General features: G+C 43.7%; 1 protein-coding gene across 2 annotated transcripts in view; it reads left to right on the forward strand.

Annotated features, from left to right (window-relative positions):
• Positions 1–23,118, forward strand: part of KIFAP3 (kinesin associated protein 3) — a 75,256-nt gene that overhangs the window by 47,411 nt on the left and 4,727 nt on the right. For both annotated transcript variants that reach the window (XM_083621688.1, XM_083621687.1), the window contains exons 18-19: positions 3,394–3,583; positions 6,928–7,027. In XM_083621688.1, the coding sequence (XP_083477814.1) occupies positions 3,394–3,583; positions 6,928–7,027 (290 nt within the window). The remainder of the gene's footprint in view (positions 1–3,393; positions 3,584–6,927; positions 7,028–23,118) is intronic.

Genomic DNA, 23,118 nt, shown 5'->3' on the forward strand with positions numbered 1-23,118 from the left:
CTTTATTATGTCTTGCCTTATGAAGCTTCTTTGCTAGGTTATATGATTTAAAAAACAATTCAGTGTGTTTATTTTAAGGTGCATTCTCCAGGCTTATATGGTGAATATTTTCTTATAAAAGAATAATTGTTATACCATGTGGATCAGATCAGATTGAAATAGTAGGCAGAAACAGCAACTCCTGTGTACTGAAAGTGTGCCCTGAATGTCTGTGTGCATAAAAACGAGTAAACTCTGTTTTTTTCAGATTATTTTTTTTAGATGCAAGTGCGTACTTCAAATGACAGTTTACAGTATTTTAAGACTTGGAGATTTTAATGGATGCAAAATCATATTTATAGTCCTCAAAAATACTTAATTTACCCTTGTGAGGAAGTGGTGATCAGTGGTGTTTTATAACATTTTTGCATGTATGCAGTTCTCCACACCTGGATTATTTCACCTATTTAGTACTGTGATATATTTCATGAAAATAAATGTTTCCTATTTAGTAAGGCAGAGCTGTTTCTCCTAGACTTCGGGTTATTTCTGTAGGTCATTCCTGTATAAGTATTTGCACATAGCATGGTTGCGTCCATCGTTCTGCCCAGACACTGAGGTCCAGCGCCGAGGGCCTTCTGGCGGTTCCCTCGCTGCGAGAAGCCAAGTTACAGGGAACCAGGCAGACGGCCTTCTCGGTAGTGGCACCCGCCCTGTGGAACGCCCTCCCACCAGATGTCAAAGAGAAAAATAACTACCAAACTTTTAGAAGACATCTGAAGGCAGCCCTCTTTAGGGAAGCTTTTAATGTTTAATAGGTTATTGTATTTTAGTGTTTTATTGGAAGCCGCCGAGAGTGGCTGGGGAAACCCAGCCAGATGGGTGGGGTATAAATAATAAATTATTATTATTATTATTATTATTATTATTATTATTATTATTATTACATCCCCTCTGTGGCTTTTCCGGGCCTCCTGGTCCCCCATCTTCTGGCTCCAGTAGCAGCTTACTGAATCTGTGGCAATTGCCATCTTTCCAGCATTTTCTCTCTTCAGAACCTGGATGTTCTGCTCAAATCCGCTCTGTGGCGATTAATGCAGTGAAAGCTTTGGAACCAATTTTAGGGCTGGAGAAAAATGGTGTGTGACTGTTATGCGGTGGCAACGATTATGCGATGAAATACGGTAGTTTCAGAATGTAATGTACCATCTCCACAGTGTGTCTTCACAATATATTTACAAGTCCAACTTGTCTCTCTATTTCAACTGTACTTCATTGCCACAGGGCAGATAATAATACTACATCAGCCTAAATTGTTGGACAAATTGTGGTTAGAAGCTATGTATTGGCACCGTTTAAGATAAATAACCCCAAGAAGTAAAATTCAAGGTGGCAGTTTTGTGATACAATCCTAGTGGTTTCAGGCACATTGTGTCTTGCCACAGTAGCTGTGAGCTTATGTAATATGCAAAGATATGTATGGCTGTATAACATTTCAAGTGGGGTTTTTTTTGCTGTGCTTCCAACTTTCTGCTTTGCAGCTTTAATTTAGTTGAGCAGTTGTCTTTAATGAACCTTATTACTGACCAGATTAAGGACCTGCCACATTAAAGAAAAAAGGGGAATCTGTTTTCCATCAGACACAGCAAAACACAGAACAGATTTATATAGTTCTCTCTTAGCACTGAGTATTTTAATTAGATAAAAGGTGTGACGGAAACCAGTGACAAAGAGGACCCCGATGGATAGCACCCAGATTTTGAGAGGCTACTTAATGCTTCATAAAGTGTCAGTGGTTTAGTACTCTAGGGAAAGGTTTAGTCGTTCAAAAAGGATGGCACATACCCTGCAGAAATAATTTGTGTATTTTCCACGATGAAGGTGCTAATAAAGGTAGAGGACAAGAACAAGAACTGGCTAAATTTGCAGCAGGGGGAAGAACAGTATTTTCACTGCTATACGTGCTCAAACAATGGTCTTGCCTCCCATGTTCTTATCTTCTGTTTTGGCTATTTGTCAGAAATCCCCACACATCTGATTCAGAAGGCTTGAAGTCACCCCCCACTTCAACCCTGCTTTCTGTGGGAATTATCTATGTCAGAGGTTCCCAAACTTATTTGGCCTACTGTCCCCTTTTCAGAAAAGAATTACTCAGCATGCCGCCACCTTCTTTAGGCGAACAAACAGAAATATGCAGTGACAAATTTGCATTCTTTTATGTATCTTTATTTCTACCTACGTCGTACCGCACTACGTCCTATGTCCTCCATGCCTGATTTGCACACACCCCACCCGCCGGACCTCTGTGACTGCTCCTTTCCTTATCCCCGTGACTGATCTCCAGTTGCAGACATCGTGATATATTGGAATATCACAATGTTTAACTGCTGATGTATCACAGTGTTGAAAACCAGATATTGCTCAACCCTAGTCTGTTTTTTTTAGTATGCTTAAAATCCTTTGCTTATAAGGGGCTACCCCACATTTTGTCCATAAAATTCCTTTGCAGAGGTAACTACCAAAGAGTTATCAAAATTTACAAAAGTAGGGGGTCCGTGGCTTGGGTTTTGAAAAATAGGGGTCCTCAATAATTGGGTAATTGGGAACCACTGTCCTACAACATCGGACGTGCAGATGAAACATGTACGAACAGATTTTCTGCAGCTCACCTGCCATTGGCCAAAAAGGCAGGCAAGCTGTGACCCGCTCCTTGGGCCTGGGTGAAGCCAAAAAGTGTTCACCCAAACCCAGGAAAATCCTCCCTCCCTCCAGCACAACCATCAGGTCCAGGGGGGAGCATTGTTGCCATCTTGCAACAGCGCCCGACCTGGCGGTGTCGTTACACAACAGGCAAAACATGTATGAACAGTTTTTCAAAATTCTGTTCTTTATGCTTCCGCCACCTCCTTATTTTTATTTAATGCCCCCCAGTTGCACTTGAGGCTTCTACTGCTCCCCTGGATTGTTCCAGGGCCCCCCCAGGAGGCGTTATTGCCAACTTTGGGAAACACTGATTTTTGTGATCAAGTTTCCCATGGGGTACTCAGCTGCGCAGACAATCCAGCCACTTCTGTACCTGTTCCAAACTGGACCACAAGTTAGGGAGAAATGGCCTCATGGCACAAATTTGGCCTAGGGGCTGGAGGTTCTCCCCACACTTTAAACAAACTGCAAGCAGCAAGCTGAGAACAAAACATTGACTTTTGCTCATGATTTGTTGGCAGAAAAGTAAAACCTGAGCGTGGGTTCACACAAAATTACAAGCCAGTCTCTTGTGGGAAGCGTATTGATTTTAGCTTTTAAGGTGCCTTTTTAAATTACCTATCCAAGAAGTTTAATAGCAAAAGTGAAGAACTAATAACAGTTTTTACTTTAAGGTCAGCTACTATTAAAGCCTTTAAATCTCCCTAACAGGAATATGATGAGGAATGGGCCAAGAAGATCCAGAGTGAGAAGTTTCGATGGCACAATTCTCAGTGGCTGGAAATGGTGGAAAGTCGGCAGATGGATGAAAATGAACAGTACTTGTATGGGGATGACCGCATTGAGCCGTATATTCATGAAGGGGACATTCTTGAAAGACCTGATCTTTACTACAATGCTGGTAAGGCTGACACTGTACAGATAACATAGACTTCCCCACTGCACAGGCTCCCTGCAAGCATTTCGTGGAGCTGATTCCCAGTATACCCAATCTTACAGAGAGGTTCAGCTAAAGTTAAGATATTTTGCTGGGAAAGAAAAAAATGTTGGCTTACTTTAAGTTTGTTATTATAGGTAGCTGAATGCATGTTTAGCAACGCATAACTTCAGAATTCAGTGAGAAAGTTAAATTACCGTATTTTTCGCTCTATAGGACGCACCGGACCATAGGAGGGGGAGAACAGGGAGGAAAAAATTCTCCCCCTCTCTGCTCAGCATCCCTTCAGCGAAGCGGCAGGAAAAACGGAGCCCCTTCCATTTCTCCTCCCACTTCGCTGAAGGGGCACTGCGCAGAGAGGGGAAACTGTGCAGCGCCTCTCCAGCGAAGCGTAGCCTGGAGAGCAAGAGGGATTGGTGTGCACTGATCCCTCTCACTCTCCAGGCTTCAGGCGGCTATCCGCAAGCCTTCGGAGCGCAGCGGGAACTCCTGCTGCGCTCCAAAAGCTTGTGGATAGCTGCCTGAAGCCCATGGAGTGCAGCCTTTGAAGCCTCCACAGAGCAGCGGGGTGAAGGCACCCCGCTGCCCTGCGGAGGCTTTGCACAGCCATCCCCAAGCTGGAACAGGGAGACGGAGCGCTGTGCAGCGCTCCGACTCGCTGTTCTGGCTTCGGGGACGGCCTTTGAAGCCTCCGCAGGGCAGCAGGGTGCCTTCACCCCGCTGCCCTGCGGAGGCTTTGCGCAGCTAACCCCAAGCTAGAACAGCGAGAAGGAGCGCTGTGCAGCGCTTCTTCTCCCTGTTCTGGCTTTGGGCTTAGCTGCGCAGCCTGCATTCACTCTATAGGACGCACACACATTTCCCCTTAATTTTTGGAGGGGAAAAAGTGCATCCTATAGAGCGAAAAATACGGTAATACATGCACCATTATTTTACGATGCAATCATGTTGCTTTTGATATGTATATTAATGTATTATGGGTGGCACTCGACTGTGCTTTACTTTGAGTAGACCCACTGAAATTAATTACATTGGGTCTGCTCTGCATAAAACTTAGTTGAATACCACCTTGTATCTCTAATACTACACGTTAAAATGATTAATTTTTAAGAGCGATCAGTTTGATAGGCAATGTTTTTCTTTCAAAATGTATTTTAGTACAGTGGTACAGTAATACCTCCACGAACGTTCGCGTCGTCTAGTGTCCATTCCAGCGAATGTCCGCGGCAAACCCCGAAGTACCAGAACAGGTTACTTCCAGGTTTGCCGCTCACGCATGTGCAGAAGCGCAAACCGCTCCTCACACTTGCGCAGACGCGGCACATTGCCCTGCGTCCTTTTCAGCTAGCGGCCGGGGCTCCGGAATGGATCCCAGCCGCAAAACAAGGTACGACTGTACCTTGGTTTAAGAATAGCCCTGTTTAAGAACCACAGTGGACGCTCGGGTTGCGAACGTGATCCGTGCGGGAGGCACGTTCGCAACCCGCAGCGTTTGCAACCCGACCTGCATGTCTGCGCAAAGCGTGATTTAGCATTTCTGTGCATGTGCGAGCGCCAAAACCCGGAGGTAACCCGTTCCGGTACTTCCGGGTTCGGCGTGGTGCACAACCCGGAAACGTGCAACCTGAAGCGTCTGTAACCCAAGGTATGACTGTATTCGGTTTACGAACTCAGCAAAACTGGAAGTAGTGTCCTGGTTTGCGAACTTTACCTCTGTCTAAGAACGGAATCCGAACGGTGGAAGGGCACCAGTGGTGGGAGGCCTCATTAGGGAAACCATGCCTTGGTTTAAGAACGGTTTTGGTTTAAGAACGGACTTCCAGAACGGATTAAGTTCATAAACCAAGGTACCACTGTATATAAAAGAGGCATTGGGTTTTCAATACATTCTCAAAAGCCTGTGGAAGGAGATCTTGATTCCCCCCCCCCCCTCAAAGGAATGGTATAATAATAGTTTTGTCAGCTGCCTCCTGCAAAACACTCTTGCCAGGAATGGGTCCACAAAGCTGCCCTATTGATGGTGGAGTTGTGTTACTTAACTGGGATGGGGCAGAGCATGATGGCAGTGACGTTGGGGTGGTGTGACTGCAACAGTGGGAGCACTGGATTGGCTGTGCCAGTGTGCCCTTGCCACCTCAACTGCACCTCTGCCCTACCCCCCCATCATGTTGGTAAGCACATTGGGTATGCACCCCCCCAATGCTTGCTTTGATTCTGAGTCTTAGTTGTGAAAGAATGCAGTGGTAGGATATTGGACCTGCAGGTAATTATACGCAAAAGGAATTGAGACTCACTGAGAGCAAAACTGAGCTGTGAAGACACCCACCTGCTACGTACTAAAAGCCCCAACTATAGCATTGGTCAGTTCAGTTGAAATGAGATGGTATTGCTGCGAACAAAATCTTGTCTCTCAGTTGCTCACTCTTACTCACCACCTTCTTTGTCACACCTTGTTTATGCTGAAAGCTTTCTTAGGGATCTGCGTTGCAAGGGAATTTGCGTTTATTTACTACAAGGTCCATTTGTGCTTAATTTAGGGTAGAAACCATGTGGATCTGTTTATCTACTCCTTAGTAATGAAATTGTAGCCATCCCCTGTTGGCCTGTTCTTTAGATGCAAATTGCAATTGTGGGAAATAGCAGTCTAATGCAGGGGTAGGCAACCTAAGGGCCGTGGGCCAGGTGTGGCCCAATTGCCTTCTCAATCCGGCCCGCGGACAGTCCGGGAATCAGCATGTTTTTACATGAGTAGAATGTGTCCTTTTATTTAAAATGCATCTCTGGGTTATTTGTGGGGCCTGCCTGGTGTTTTTACATGAGTAGAATGTGTCCTTTTATTTAAAATGCATCTCTGGGTTATTTGTGGGGCATAGGAATTCGTTCATTTCCCCCCCCCCCCAAAAAAAAAAAAATAGTCCGGCCCACCACATGGTCTGAGGGACGGTGGACCGGCCCACGGCTGAAAAAGGTTGCTGACCCCTGGTCTAATGGGAATTGGTTTAAATTGTTTATATTGATAACGCTGGGACTGAATTTTCACAAGTTTGCCAAGACTTCCTAGAGTATGGTAGGGTAGTGGTCAAAGGGTCAGACTAGGTTCTGGGAGACTAAATCCCCTCTCAGGCTTGAAGGTGACCTCAGGACAGTCCCTATGTCCCAACTTAACCTACCTCACAGGGTTGTTGTGAGAATGAAATGAAGAAGCATATACACCACCTTGAGCTCTTTGGAGGAAGGGTGGGATGTAAATGTAATACTAAATAAAAATGAATAAACAGCACACTCAGCCTCTACCTCTTCTCTTTATATAGAGGGACTGATAGCACATGATGGAGCAGTGAGTCCTGATTTCTTCGGTGATTACCACCTTCAGAATGGAGACCTTGTGGGTCAGCATCATTTCTCCAGCAGGTAAATTGATTCTGCAAAAGGCTAAGCTTATCTTAATTCAAACGTTATCAATGTCACATCTTAAGCTTTGGATTTGTCCGTTTTCAAACACATGTTTCAGGGTAGGTGCGATTCTGTACTCCATCTCTGCTGCCTGAGGGGCTGTAGGATTTGGTGGGAGCCCTATATCAGGAGAATATGGCAGCCATTCTCTTTCTGTACAGTGGTACCTCGGGATGTGAACAGGATCCATTCCGGAGCCCCGTTCACATCCCGAACGGAACACAAGACGCAACGGCCTGTCTGCACGTGCATGGGTCGCATTTCGCCGCTTCCGCGCATGCGTGTGACATCATTTTGAGCTTCTGCGCATGCACGAGCGGCGAAACCCGGAAGTAACATGCTCTGTTACTTCTGGGTTACCGCGGAGCGCAAGTCGAACGCACTCAACCCGAAGCGCATTTAACTTGAGGTATGACTGTATCTCTCCAGCCCCCCAGTGCATGACGGAGTATAACTGTCAAGTCAAGCCACTTTTAAAAAGCATAATATGGGAACAAAGCTGCAAAGTGGAAACCATTCACCAAACTTTACCATTTTGTTATGTTGGAAGCCCCAGCTGTCAGTTGAATCCTGGGTTTCTTCTAACAGATTGGTATAACAAAGTATTTCTGATAGCTTCCCAAAATCAATAAAACAGAACACAAAACCAGACCACACAATTATTTCCGTGTTGTGACAGGCATTGTTATTTGGAAACTGGTCTGTATTTGGAGTTTTGATTTACTTAACAGAGATGGTTTCAGTAATTTTAAATGAGTTGTTAAATATAAATTTCTCTACTGCTGTTATTATTTTTTAACTAAAATCTTTTTACCTAATGGACAGCATTGTTGCTGCTGCCCTGGGCTCCAAAAAGCCACTCAGAGTAATTTTAAGCATTGAGCTGAAATGGGTGGTAGTGGCTCGTTTTGCAACACTTTCTTCTACAAAACGACCCTCCCTTTAGTGATTTTCCACATCCTTTTAAGAGAGGCTCTTCGCAAGAGTGTGTCAAGGAACAGAGGATGGGCTTTGTCATTGATGGTGTGCTCTCCCGCCCAGCCACACACCTGATTAAGTTAGGTGAGATGTGAATGAGAAGACACATTCAGAAGTGCATCTCCCTGTGTATATCTTAGCTCGTGTAGCCATGTGTGTTATATGCTTCTAGATCAAGGCAGATGCTGTTGAGTACAATAAAATGGCAACTGCAATGTAGCAAAACAAAATGTTTCCCACATGCCTGTGCAATCAGTGGGAGGGCTTTTTTGCCCTTAGTTGAGTTATTGCAATATTAGATCTGGCTGGCTGTGTACTGCCAGGAAAAGTGAACCTTGATTGGCTGAGATCACAAGAAGCAATGTTTAAATGATCGAAAAGCAACCATATACATCACTGAAAAGAGATGCAAAAGATCACTAAGCTAGGGCTATTTTCCCTAGAGCTTCTAAAATCACTCAAAAGCACACTTTTCATCTTGAAAATTTAATATCATAAAAATCCATTGCCGCACTAGTTTTTTCAGAAATGTGTGTCTGCACCTCTCCCGTCTCTTCCACTCTGATCATGTGCCAACTTTTCTGCGAAGACCAAGTAGGTGAACTTTGATTTTGCAACAGATTTGGCATTGCTTCTTTGCTGGAATTATGGAACACCTTTTATTTAGGAGACATGTTTGTGAAATAAAGAGATGGGTTTGGAAGGTATCCCTTTGAACAGTGCATAAACAAACTGTAGTATTTTCTTCAGTAAGACAAGTCTGGGAGAAGTGCATTGTATGTGAATATTTCCTAACAAGAGAATGTCACACAAAGGAAGAATGTAGCTGGTAAGAAATGGCACTGGAACTTTTTCCGGGAATACTACAACCTGGAGCTGCTTTAAAATTTTGGTATAGAAATGTGAAAGCCCTGAGAGCTGAATTGCCTTTACGTGCTTTATTTTAGACACCTAAATTGCCAACCAAATAAATATTACTATTTACTAGAGAAATTTGAGCATGGAAGTATGCAAACTAGCTTATGGAGTCTGAAAGTGAGGTTCACAGATCTGTATTTTTATTTATGGCCCGTTGAGATGACAGATTTCAGCAGGCAATAATCCATCTTGATCACTAAGGTCCCTCTTGGCTGTATATTCTTATGAAAGATGATGATGGCTGCAATCTGGCTCTGTGTGTGTGTGTGTGTGTGTGTGTGTGTGTGTGTGTAACATCTTGTCTGTTTGCCAAATGAGGCCCTTTTCTTCAGCTGTGAAAAAGCAAGTTGTCCTCACACAAAAGTTACAGTTGCTTTCAGAACCTCGAATGCAAACGTATACAGTGGTACCTCGGGTTACATACGCTTCAGGTTACAGACTCTGCAAACCCAGAAATAATACCTCGGGTTAAGAACTTTGCTTCAGGATGAGAACAGAAACCGTGCTCTGGCAACGCGTCAGCAGCAGGAGGCCCCATTAACTAAAGTGGTGCTTCAGGTTAAGAACAGTTTCAGGTTAAGTACGGACCTCCGGAACGAATTAAGTACTTAACCCGAGGTACCACTGTATATAAAAAGACATCCTGAAAACAGATGCATTTTGGTTCCTTGCACTGTAGAGACCAAGTAGCATTAGTGCTGAGGGCCCTTTTAACCAAACCTTTTACATTCTACAAAAGTGCCTCACTGTTTTGGTAGATTTAAGGAGATGCGTGAGAAAAGGCAAAACGTTCCTCTCCTTTCCAGTGGCCGCTTAGAGCTGTGATTCACACTTAGGCCCCTCCCCTTCTCTTGCCTGCCAGGTGGAAGAGAGATCGTGATGTGCATCGTTCAGCATGAAAAGCTGGCATCTTTTGGCAGAATCTCTCCCCCCCCCCCGCTCTTAAAAAAAATATTAAAAATCCCATGGCAGCATTTGCACTGCAAAATGAACCCTGTGAAAATTCAGTGCAGTGCTAAATTCACACAGCTAACATTTTGTGTACTTAATTTGCTTTTTTCAGAGATCCGGATTGATTTAGAGTAAAATCAAACATAAAAATCAAGAGTTGACACTCCCTTTTCAAATGTAGCTGGGGGGCACTTCCTGCACTGTTAATTTATCATAGGATTGAACACAATGTGAGGGGCGATTGCAGGACCAGAACTTTGGGTGCTGCCTGCCAAGCAAATGTTTGTTCATTTTATGGTGGTGGGTATTGCTTTAAACTGCTTCAGGTGCTAATTTTGCAAGTGTCACATGGACACCTACCTTAGAGGCATTCACACAGATTGCTGCAAATATTTAAAAGGGGGTTTTAGGTATCTGATACATAATTATTCATATACTGTGCTATACGGAGGCCTCTCAGATGCAGAAAATAGTAATGCAAGAACCCCACCCAACTCAAGTCAAAACCAGTCAAATACTTGCAAAACATCAAGGATTTTTGCAAGCGTTCAACAGCAATGCTCACAAAGGTCATTCTTGTGGGTCTCTTCCTTACCCTGCCAAATCTTTCTCCCTTCCTCACCTCCAGAAAATACAACATTGTTCTGTGTATATTCAGGCATCATTTCCTGCTTGGAAATTATTATCATTAAATTTATTTACCACCCTTCATTTGAGGATCACCTGGATCACTGAATTTGCAATACAGTTTGTACTATAGGAATGACAATAAATTTCCCTCTTGAGCATCCTCCAAAGTACCATTTCAAGCTCAGAAACTGAATAGGTAACCCCATCAGTGAGCCCTCGCTGCTGCTGGTTTCCCCTTCTCACAATGTATCAGCACACAAATGCTTCAAATGGGACTGGCAAGTTGTTGCATAGGCACAGCTGTGATGTTATGATAATTATGCTGCAATATTGCTAATGTTCAATAATATATGACTTACTGATAAAATTGTAGCTTTTCTGCCAAATATTAGAATTGGGGCAGCATAGTAGGATATATATGCACAAAACCTGTGTTATGATTTTTCCAGTGCATTCCTTCTTTCTGGGAATACTTCTTATATGGTTATCCGCAGAGCTATTCGTAAGACAAAAACTACCTAATTGAAAACATGTTCTGCTGCAAAAACTCCATTTCACATAGCAAAGGAGAGGGAGACAGTGATTTGCTTGAAAGAATAGACAGCAGCATTTGGGTAGTGAATCCCAGTTTTCAGACATGTGTCATTACAGTTTTGAACTTCTTGGCGCCAGAAGCCAGGATTTCCTGATGTTTGAGCTTGATGTAAAATGCATTAGTGCTCTGGGGCATGAACAGCAGAATTGCTATTCCCCAGCGTTCGGAGTTCAACTGCCCATCTCTTCAAATCTGACTTGGTGTTGGAAGTTAAAATCATACTTAATAGGAAGGCTAATTAAAAATAATTGCAGAAAGGCGGGATTCTCTTATATAGTGTGCATTTCATTCATTCCATAATATCATTCTAGGGCATTTTAATGCTTAACTGTTTACAACCTAATAAGAATCGTATGTTTCTGTGCTTGAGGCTTCCTTCCCCTTCTCAATTTGAGAAACACTTTCAGCATTTCATCAGCTGTTACTGCATTTAACACAGTACTACCACACACATGTTTCTCGCTGTCTTTTGGTTCTTTATTAGATAACTTCCATAAAATAACTTTACCCAGGGGTTTGTAACTTTGGGCTGCCCTTGTATCCAAGCCAAATATTTTAGCCACCACCCCTTAACACAGTAGTATAGTGGCAAATTCAGAAGTGCAGGGTTCATGATAGTCATGCCTCACCCCCTGCCAGCCATTCCCCCTTCTAAGACTACAATAAAAATGAGCTTTCAGTCTCTTACTTTGTTTGGAGTTCTGTTGAACTCCAATGCTGGATGAGGGTAGTATTGCTTTCTGAGGTTCAGCAAGAAGACGACGATGATAAACAGAAAAAAATGTGGGTTTTTTGCACAAAATAAAGCACAACTCAAAAGCGCAAATCTCACAGACACACTCAGAACAAAAGTGTGTTTTGCTTTATTTTGCAGAGCAGAGTAATGCAGTTTTCAAAAGTTTGACTAATGCAGCCCCCAAGTGAAAAATACAGGGTAGTGATATAAATGCGCATAAATGAAAAGCCCTGCAATTTCAGAATAACAGGGTCCTTGCCAAAGTAATAGCAATTTTGCTTTCAAATGAATCCAGTTTCAAACACTTCTCAGGAGAATGGAGGGGGGAGGGAAGGAGAAAACGGAGAAAATAATTTTCAGATAGCCAAGGAAAATCATAGCCAGAGTAGTCCCTTGTTCTAACTAAGTCATTGGTTGATGCTTCACACAGCTAAAACAGGCTAACCATGTACAGTGGAACCTCGGGTTGCGAACTTTGCCCCGGGATGCGAGCGGAAGTCACACGGCGGCAGCGGGAGGCCCCATAGGTGAAAGTGTGCCTCATGTTAAGAATGGTTTTGGGTTAAGAATGGACCTCCAGAACGAATTAAGTTCATAACCGGAGGTACCACTGTAGAAGGGTAGAAGGAAAAATGTAGGAGCCACAGCCACCCCAGTGGTAGGTGAAAAAGCAAATAAAATAAATTTGCTCAACCCAGGCCTTTCAGCACAAATGGGCTAGAAGATCCATTTGAGAACCAGTGTAGTGTAGAGAGACTTGCCGATCAAAAGGTCGGTGGTTCGAATCCCTGCAAAGGGGTGAGCTCCCATTGCTCGGTCCCTGCTCCTGCCAACCTAGCAGTTCGAAAGCACATCAAGTGCAAGTAGATAAATAGGTACCACTCTGGCAGGAAGGTAAATGACATTTCCGTGCGCTGTTCTGGTTTCGCCAGAAGCGGCTTAGTCATGCTGGCCACATGACCCAGAAAAACTGTCTGTGGACAAACGTCAGCTCCCTCGGCCAGTAAAGCAAGATGAGCGCTGCAACCCCAGAGTCGTTTGCGACTGGACTTAAAAGTCAAGGATCCCTTTACCTTTATAGTGTAGTATTTAGTGTTGGACTGGGACCTGGGTGGTATTTAGTTTAAATTTGAAATGCTCATTGCAAAGGCATTGTGTTCCATTTGTGAATGGAGGTTTTAAAGTAAAGTTAGTGATTTTTGGGGTGGGGGTAGAGTATTACAGTTTCAAGATGGTAGGTGTGCCGTAAAAATGTAAGACTGTCACAAAGCTGGTTCTGTACAATTTATAAGCTGGTAGGTTAAGACATTCTAATAAGGAAAGCTCGTATGTCTTAAAAACAACACAGGACATAGAGTAAAAAAGTGAAGACTTTGCCACACATCCTTTATTATATATTTGTCACACTTCTATCTTTCCCCAGCTAACGGCAAGTCGTTTGTGGTTTGTAAAAGTTGCTATTACCATGGTAGTGTTTCCTTACCTTTTCTGGCCGTGGTAGAGCAAGATATGTCACAGTCCATAAAATTACTGCAGTTGCTTTTGTTTCAAAATTCTTTAATATTTGTAGATGGTGGGAACCTAATCCCAGTATACAGTGGTACCTTGGTAGTCAAATGGCTTGGCTCCCAAACAAATCAGCTCCCAAATGCCACAAACCTGGAAGTGAGTTTTCCGGTTAGGTAACATTTTTCGGAAGCTGAATGTCTGACACGGCTTCCAGTTGAGTGCAGGAAGCTCCTGTAGCCAATCAGAAGACGCGCCTTGTTTTTCCAACAGTTTCGGGAGTTGAACGGACTCCCGGAACGGATTAAGTTTGAGAACCAAGGTACCACTGTCCTGTATTTGCAGTGAAGAGTTGTCATGCAGGTGGGCAGCCCAGGTGGGCAAGCAGATGGGCAGGTGACCCAGGTGAGCCACATAGGAACTGTCAGGACAGACTACCTTCCCATCAACTGGCTTGCTCTGCCACTACCTATCTCAGACTGATGCTGCTATTTCAGCCTCTACAGTGGCAGTGGCCAAGGAGGCCCATGCAAGCCACAGAGGAACAGGCAGAACAGAATAACTCCTCAGCACCTCTCCTCTTCTGCTACTGTCATCGGCCACTTTCCCCTTCCTCATCCTGCACAGCTGAGGCTGAAATGATAATTGTTTGAGGCAAGCAGTAAGGAGGGAAGGATGAACTGTTTTGGCGTGCCATTATTGCCCAGTGATGTAACATGGGAGCTTAGCATGGCGCATGGAGGCAGGAGCTTTGAATTGGCTCCACCACCATGCACTGAGGTCCCTGCCCCTTTTGCTAAGTGGTAGTGGCCCACAGTGTTGGCAAGCTGGGAGAGTAACTGAACCCCACCCATGCCAGCTCACCAGCCACTATCAGGATTGGGTAGTGGTTTGGGCAAAGTGTAAGAGGATGGGGGGCTTTGCATGAGCTATAAGGGCAGGGTTGGCAAGGTCTAAAGGAAGGGGGCTTGGTGACGGCAGGCACAGCCCCTAGTATGCATATACTAGTACTGTATCATTATATAGAACCATGTATGTGCCTTTATTCGGATAAAGAGAACTTTATGGGGAAGCAGGCTCATGTTTGCAGGTCAGCAAATATAGAGGTATATCAGATGCATGTTTTCATGTGCATTTGAAGATGGATGATACAATCCACACTGCAGCGCTTTTAGCTGGTTGCAGATTTTGATGCTTATCTGGAGTTGCTAGCCATCATAACTTCACGTAGCCAGAGTTGGATCCGGGCGATAGTGGCTACGTTGGCGGCGACTCTTAATCATTACATATAACGTGCACTTTTGTTGAATGTCCTTAAGACACTTCTGAGTTCCCTTTAAGTCCAGTGAAATGAAGTGATATTCGACTTTTAGCACTTGGACATCATTCATTTGCCTACCCTCACCAGGAAGAACTGAATTAGATTTTATTAGCAGATTGGGCCTATAAACCAGTAGTAACGTTTTATTAGTTTATCACACATCAGCATTAGCAAACTGTAAATCTACTTCAGTGAACAAGAAAAGGTCTCTAGAGGCTTTGAAAAACTGGTGTTTCCAGAGGAAAGAATGTTCTAATCCGAAAAAAGGTATGACCTTAACAGGCAAATATCTTCCTTCCCTCCATTTCCAATGCCCGGCTTGGGAGTCCTGTTGCATTCAAAATGCAACCCCCACATGCAAGGAGGTGGTATTGGAGGTTTTGAGGGAACCCAAAGTCAGCTAAAATCCCCCCAAAAATATTTAGACAAAAGTACTATAAGGATATGGGACACGGGTGGCGCTGTGGGTAAAACCTCAGTGCCTAGGACTTGCCGATTGAAAGGTCGGTGGTTCGAATCCCCGCGGCGGGGTGTGCTCCCGTTGCTCGGTCCCAGCGCCTGCCAACCTAGCAGTTCAAAAGCACCACCGGGTGCAAGTAGATAAATAGGGACTGCTTACTGGCGGGAAGGTAAACGGCATTTCCGTGTGCTGCGCTGGCTCGCCAGATGCAGCTTTGTCATGCTGGCCACGTGACCCGGAAGTGTCTCCGGACAGCGCTGGCCCCCGGCCTCTTAAGTGAGATGGGCGCACAACCCTAGAGTCGGACACGACTGGCCCGTACGGGCAGGGGTACCTTTACCTTTACCTTTACTATAAGGATAGGGACGCGGGTGGTACTATGGGTTAAACCACAGAGCCTAGGACTTGCCAATCAGAAGGTTGGTGGTTTGAATCCCCGCAATGAGGTGAGCTCCCGTTGCTCGGTCCCTGCTCCTGCAAACCTAGCAGTTTGAAAGCACATCAGTGTGCAAGTAGATAAATAGGTACCGCTCTGGCAGGAAGGTAAATGGCGTTTCCGTGCGCTGCTCTGGTTCGCCAGAAGCGGCTTAGTCATGCTGGCCACATGAGCCGGAAGCTGTACGCCGGCTCCCTCGGCCAATAAAGCGAGATGAGCGCCGCAACCCCAGAGTTGGTCACGACTGAACCTAATGGTCAGGGGTCCCTTTACCCTTTAACTTTACCATAAGGATATGAACCCCCAAAACAGCCCAACGAGGATTGAATCATAGAATTGTAGAGTTGGAAGGGACCCAAGGGTCATTTAGTCCAACCCCCTGCAATGCAGAATCTCAACTAAAGCATCAGTGACCAATGGCCATCCAGCCTCTGCTTAAAAACCTCCAACGAAGGAAAGTCCACCACCCCCTGAGATGGTCCAGCTTACTGTTGAACAGCTTTTACCATCAGAAAGTTCTTCCTGATGTTGAATCAGAATCTCCTTCCTTGTAACTTGTATCCATTGGTTTGGGCCTTGCCCTTCAGAGCAGGAGAAAACAAGCTTTGAATATATTAGATATTCCTTTCATGTTTCCCCCTTCAATTCCGGGCAGAGCCGCCGGGGGCTCTTTCTCCACCTCCATCAGTGTCTTTATCAGTGGCTCCCAAGCAACACCGGCTTCCCATCTCCCTTTCACTGCTGAGGAAGAGCTGTAGCTTCTCAGGAAAGCATCCAAACATATTTGCAACTCAGCTTTCAAGTACTGCCCGTGCCAGTGGCAACAACATCAGCTTGCCTGCTTTATGCCCAGGTATTGCTGACTATGGTGTTATACTTAATACAGTGGTACCTTGGTTTGCATACATCTATGGTTTGCATATGTTTTGGATTATAAACACGCCAAACCCAGAAGTGCAACCTTTCTTTGGATTACGAACAAAAATTGGGGGGGGGGGCATTGGCAAAGCGTGCCTTGGGTTACAACCTGTTCTGGTTTACAAACGGACCTCCAGAATGGATTATGGTTGTAAAGCAAGGTACCACTGTATAACTAAGACAGTTTTATTCTCGTGCTGTTTTTTAACATGTCACATTTCATCAAGGATCTTGATCCTTTGTACCTACTTAATCCATATTACAAAATACCTTGGATTGTGTCCATTGTTAGCTATACTTTGTGCAGGCCCGTTGAAATTAAAGGATCCCCTAACTTGGATCCATCAATACCAGTGGTTCTTCTCTGAGTAGAATTTAGTTGGATGCAGCCCCTCTCTTGAAAGTGGAGGTGCCTGTCAGTGAGAGCAGGGAGCCCTGCCTCATAGCACAAGAAAAGACAATACAGTGGATTGGGGTCAACTGATGCGCTGCTTGGCTGTAGGAGTAGGAGTTCAATTAATAATAATTTTAAAAAGTTCAAAATTATATTCACTGTCTGAAATGCTTGCAAAAAATAGGACCCTTCTCCATGATTCCAAATCGAAAAATAAATGTTGGAACCTTATTATTTAGTGAAACCTGTTTGATCATCATCAGAACATTTACTTATTAATGGTATTAAGCCTATTAGTCAAAATTGCTGCCAGGGTTTTATATCACGGATGGCATAAGATAGTCTTGGCATTCTCCAGGAGTTCTGGGGTGGGGGAGTCTTTACTTCCAGGTCTTCTGGCCTCTTGGCTGATGGGCAGGGCCTCTAGCAAGAAGGACACATAAAAGTGTCCAGCATAATACTGTTTGGTTAGCAGTCAGCAGGGCTTTGACCAGACACCTATCTAAGCCATTGTGACTCCACTCCAACCACTTATTCCTTTTGCAGGAAAGAGGCACTTTCCCGGACATGGAGTTGGGTCATGGTTTACTTGCAATCTGACCTCAAAACTTGAAGAAACACTGTTTCTAGGGAGATATGGCCTTTCGTATCTCAGCTTTTCTCCTTCCTTTGAAAAACGACACTTTTCCAGATTCAGCAGTGCAGTGTACAGGTGTGCTCAGGGATCTTCACTACAGAATCAGGCAGAAACAGAATGCTGCTTAACTCTGCGAAGTTACTGCTGCTATCATTGGTCAATGATGCTGGCAACCAAGAGGGCTGGGAGCAGCTAAGCTCTTGGGAGAGTTCAGCCTAGGACAGTTCATTTATAAATCCTCCCATTTCTGAAACACTTCTCTAGCCTTAGTCTCAGTTTTTCCATTGTGTCTACGGTTGTCCAAAGACTGTGAAACCAGAGATCTGTCTGCAGAGTTGTCGTTTAGATGTTGTTTCTCCACAGAACCTCCCACAGCTTACCATACTTTTCCCGTCTATAAGACGCCCCCATGTATAAGATGCCCCCTATTTTTGGGTACTCATATTTATGAAAATGGGGGGGGGGAGATGGCCCAGAGTATAAGACACCCCCTAATTTTTGACATTATTTTTTAGGGGGAAAACCTAGTCTTATACACAGAAAAATACAGTATTTGGTGGTGCCTCTGCGCTTCTAATAACTTTTTTTTATTGCTCAAGTATATTTTCTACACTTCATTTGTGTTGGGGTGTGTGTGCTTGTGTTTGTAGGTGGGAGGCAAACATAGTCCTGGAGTGGCCACATCTTAGGTCTGTTCCTGTTAAATTGCGCTTTTAGTATTGAACTGTAGTGAAAAAACGGGGAGGTGGCTGTGCAACACAGAATGAAACCTCCGAGGTTTTGGTTAACATGTTTCCAGTTACATACATGTTTAGGGAGGCTTTTAATGTTTGATGCATTATGGTATTTTTATATTTTGTTGGAAGCAGCCCAGAGTGGCTGGGAAAGCCCAGCCACATGGGTGGGGTATAAATAAATGATGATGATGATGATGATGATGCAGGTCCTGCTATCCAGACGCTCATTATACAAAGATCCACTTATCCAAACACAAGGAGTTAGTACCCAAACTGCGCTGTATACAATACAGATTTAGATAGTCAGCCAGACTTGTGTGTAGTACTGTAAGCGAATAAGCAGCCTTAAACAAGACTTACTTTGGGTGTTTTGCTGATCCACATCCGCCATTTTACTAGAAACCATGGTGGGAGGTAGGGAGGAAAGGGGAGAGTTCAGATCAATAAGAGAGTATTTTTTTCCCCTTGTTTGCCTTTTGCAAGGTTTCAAGAAGGTTTTCCCAGTTATTTTTTCATCATATGGGAGTCAAAATTCTGTGGTTGGGAACACATTAGAAATGTTCTCATAGGAAACAATGGAAATGGTCAACTCATTACGTGAATGCTTGTCTAACAAACAATTTCCTGAGAACACATTGTGTTTGGATAGCAGGACCTGCATTTAGGCCTTGTAGAGAAGTGTGTCTTTGAGTGAGTGAGTGAGTGACAGATAGCTCTGACAATGAATTTTGCTAAGTAACTTGCAGTTTGTAGAAGTTTTAGCAATTTGCTTTAGCAATTAGTTTTTAATTATTTCATAAAATATCTGTGAATTGTAGTGAGTGGTGATAATTCTGAGCAGAACATTTATCTGATGCTTTTCTCTTGGAGACTGTGTATTCAGCTGTTAATCTAGCTCAAGTATTTAGCTGCCTTGTTTTCTCACATGTGGCTCTTTAACTCACTTACACCTGCAGTCTGGTCAGCATTAATACATACTGAAACTGGGTCTTGAATGTTGGTGCAGTAATTTCAGGTTCCTCCATGTCCTACGAGAGAACAAAAAAATTGTCAATTTCTGAAACTTAGTATTAATTAATTCCCATGTTCTTGCTGCTCCCTGAACTTCCTCCAGATGTGGTGCTTGGAATAGACCAGCTCCTGGGTTACAAGCCATCTGGGCTGTGTAAACTGATTTGTGCCTATATTAAACAATAATTGAACAGAATGCGGAAGACTTAATAAAGAAAATGTACATTGCCTGTAAATCCCAAAAATAAAATATTAAAATGTAGTAAATGGGCATGGAATGTGCAAACGAAGACCTGCTTATTTTAATGTGTTTAGCTGTGACCTTCTCAATTTCAGCCCAGAGGAGGGGTGGGAATCTATTTTTCTCTTTTTAAAATAAAACTCCCCTATAAAACTGCTTACAGAAGTATGTGAGACAGAAACAAGGAAATATAATGTTCTGAACTTGACTGGTCCAAACCACTTGAGCTGCTGTGACAGCTCATAAAACAGAACAGTTTTTAGGTGGACTCTGTTTTAGTTGCCAGAGTGAATTTTCTTGCAGGAAGTAGCCTGAAGGTTTATTTTAGTTTCCAGACTGCAGCTTTGATCTCTCTGTTCTGTCGCTTCTCGGGTTACATAGCCCTTTTTCACTGCAGTAAATCTGCAACAGTTAAATGGAATAAAATTTCCTCCTCCTCGCTGATCACATGCTGTTAAATGCCAAGCCACAGCCAGCAGAATGTTTGCAGAGCTCCACTGCATGGTACAAAAGCAGTACAAAAGGTTTAATCACCTTGTCTTTCTACTCTTTCTTCACTATGAGTTCACAAATTCACTTCACAGTAGAGATGTACACAGTGGAACTTGGATTTGCTGTCTGTCTGATGAAAGGGCAGCTATGTGCATGCTTTACTCATGCGTAAGAGCAGGTTTGACAGTGATCCAAACCACAAGGACGGCAAAATGTCTCACCAGGGGCCCAACTCAACATAAAGGCTTAAAAAGAGGATTGGACAAGTTCATGGAGGCAGTCTATTGATGGCTACAAGTCATGGTGACTCTGGTGTGCCTCCACTGTTGGAGACTGTGTCTTCTGAATATCAGTTCCTTGAAACCACAGGACAGGAAACTGTTCTCATGCTTGGGTTCTGCTTATGAGCTTCCCATACGTATCTGGTTGGTCACTCTGAGAACGGGATATTTTACTAGATGGGCCATTGGCCTGATCCAGTAGGCTCTTCTAACTTTTTTTATATAATGCAACTCCATGTGTTCATGCCTAGTTAGTGCTGTCCCAGCTTTTCCAGGCTTTGGGAAGGCAGTGCAAGCACTTCCTTCTGAGTATACGTGGTTTGTTTAGTCGTTTAGTCGTGTCCGACTCTTCGTGAGCCCATGGACCAGAGCACACCAGGCACTCCTGTCTTCCACTGCCTCTCGCAGTTTGGTCAAACTCATGCTGGTAGCTTCAAGAACACTGTCCAACCATCTCGTCCTCTGTCGTCCCCTTCTCCTTGTGCCCTCCATCTTTCCCAACATCAGGGTCTTTTCCAGGGAGTCTTCTCTTCTCATGAGGTGGCCAAAGTATTGGAGCCTCAGCTTCAGGATCTGTCCTTCCAGTGAGCACTCCGGGCTGATTTCCTTCAGGATTGCACTATTAAATCAGGGATGGAAAATGTGTGTGTCCCCCCAGAAGTTGTTCATGCCTGTCTACTGACCATGCTGGTTGGGGAGAGTTGTAGACCTGGAGAGTCAAAGGTTCCCCATTCCTGAGCTAAATAAATTAGGTGAATTGAGGTTCTTTTTTAAAAACAAAAGTGAAAGAAAGAAAAACCATTATTCCTAGAGCTTACTAGAAAGGCTTGCCATAGCTCTGTTACCTTAAAGACCTTATAGACCTTATAGACATCTGAGGCTCTTTTCAATGTTGTGAAATTATTGGGTTTCTGCTTTTGTTTTTATTACGTATTTTGTGTTTTTTATATTGTAGTTTTGTGTTGTGATCAACCCTGAGATCTACAGATATAGGGTGGTATAGAAATTTAATTAACAATAATCCTTAACAGTGTTGAAACTTAGCATGTTTTGATAACTAAGGGATGCAGGGAGGATGATGTTATTGTAACACCTATCAGTAGTTGCAAGAATTCAGCCCATTACAAAATTTAGCAGGAGTCTTAAGATGTATGTTGATGAAAAATAACATTGAAAGCAGCTGAGAAATAGGCTCAAGTTTGGTGTGTATTTAGTATTGCATAATGTATCAAACAGTGTAGAGACCAAATTCTGTACTTTAGGAAGGATTCAAACACTAGTTGTATTTATCTGTAGCAGAAGCTACAAAACTAATGATGATTGATCCTTCCTTCCTCTTGTGGATTGTTTTGTTGGTGTGCCGGTTGTTTATTTATTTACTTTTACTGTTGCTGGCTACTTTACTTCTTTTTATTTATTTATTTAGAAATTTTCTGGAACACATCTTCATCCAAACATGAATTCCAGTGTAGTGTATGAACTGTAATAGTGTTTTGATGATTGAATTTTTAAAACCAAAACTGACAATCGTAGCAGTGAAATAAGATTTGAGAAGCACTAAACCAAAAACCATTCAGTTAGCTAAATTAATGTGGTGAATTCTAAAAAGCCTAGACAAATAAAAATGTATTAACCTGGCAGTGTCAGCGCCTCCCTTTACTTCCTCTGGGAGGATATACCAAAGAAGGCCCCCTCTCCTTCCTGGATGTATAAAATATAGCTCTCCTACAGAAGGAACTCAAAGAAGAGCCTTGTCTGAAGATCTTAATGCATGGGTAGGCAAACTAAGGCCCGCGGGCCGGATCCGGCCCAGTCGTCTCCTAAATCCGGCCCACGGACAGTCCAAGAATCAGTGTGTTTTTACATGAGCAGAATGTGTCCTTTTATTTAAAATGCATCTCTGGGTTATTTGTGGGGCGTAGGAATTCGTTCATAGAAATTCGTTAAAAAAAAATATAGTCCAGCCCCCCAGAAGGTCTGAGGGACAGTGGACCGGCCCCCGCTGAAAACGTTTGCTGACTCCTGTCTTAATGCATGGGCAGGTTGGTATGGGAGCAGGTTCTCCATCAGGATTTGGATCCAAAGCTGTTTAGTGCTTGAAATAACAGCATCAGTACCCCAAAATGGGCTTGGTTGCTTTAGAAAAATTCAGGCTTGAGTGGCTGCAGCTGTGCAGAAACACAGCCCATCCACAATCCACTTCGCAGCTTGTTGGGCTTTGCTTTCATTCCTGTTTTTGACTCTGGTTCTTTTAGGCCTCAGCATCAGTCTGCTTTCAAACTGAGCAGGATGATAGCCTGTCCCAGCTCACTTGCGTATGTGCCCCGTAGTGCTAAGCCAGGCCTTTGCACCATGAATGTTGTTCTGTGCCAGGTACGGAACCAATATGTGTGACTGTACAGGTGAGCACTCACATAGCTGCAGTCTCAGGTAAACAAGCTGCCTTTCTCCTCCTCTCTTGAGGACTGTGCTTATGAAAGAAATTAGGTTTTGTGGGCCACAACGAATTATTGCAATTTATTGGTGTAATACTTTTCATTTTAACAGAATCATAAGAGTTGGAAGGGACCTCAAGGGTAGTTTAGCAAGAATCTCAACTAAACATCCCTGATGGGTAGCCATCCAACCTCTGCTTAAAAATCTACAATGAAGGAGAGTCCAGCAGTCCTTGTGGGAGTCTGTTCCACTGTCAAACAGCTCTTGCTGTCAGAAAGTTACTCCTTTTTTGTAACTTGAATCTCCTTTTTTGTGACTTGAAGCCATTGGTTCAAGTCCTTCTCTCCAGAGCAGGAGAAAACAAGCATGTT

This window comes from Podarcis filfolensis, assembly GCF_964270895.1.
Source record: "Podarcis filfolensis genome assembly, chromosome: 6".
Classification (NCBI taxonomy): domain Eukaryota; kingdom Metazoa; phylum Chordata; class Lepidosauria; order Squamata; family Lacertidae; genus Podarcis; species Podarcis filfolensis.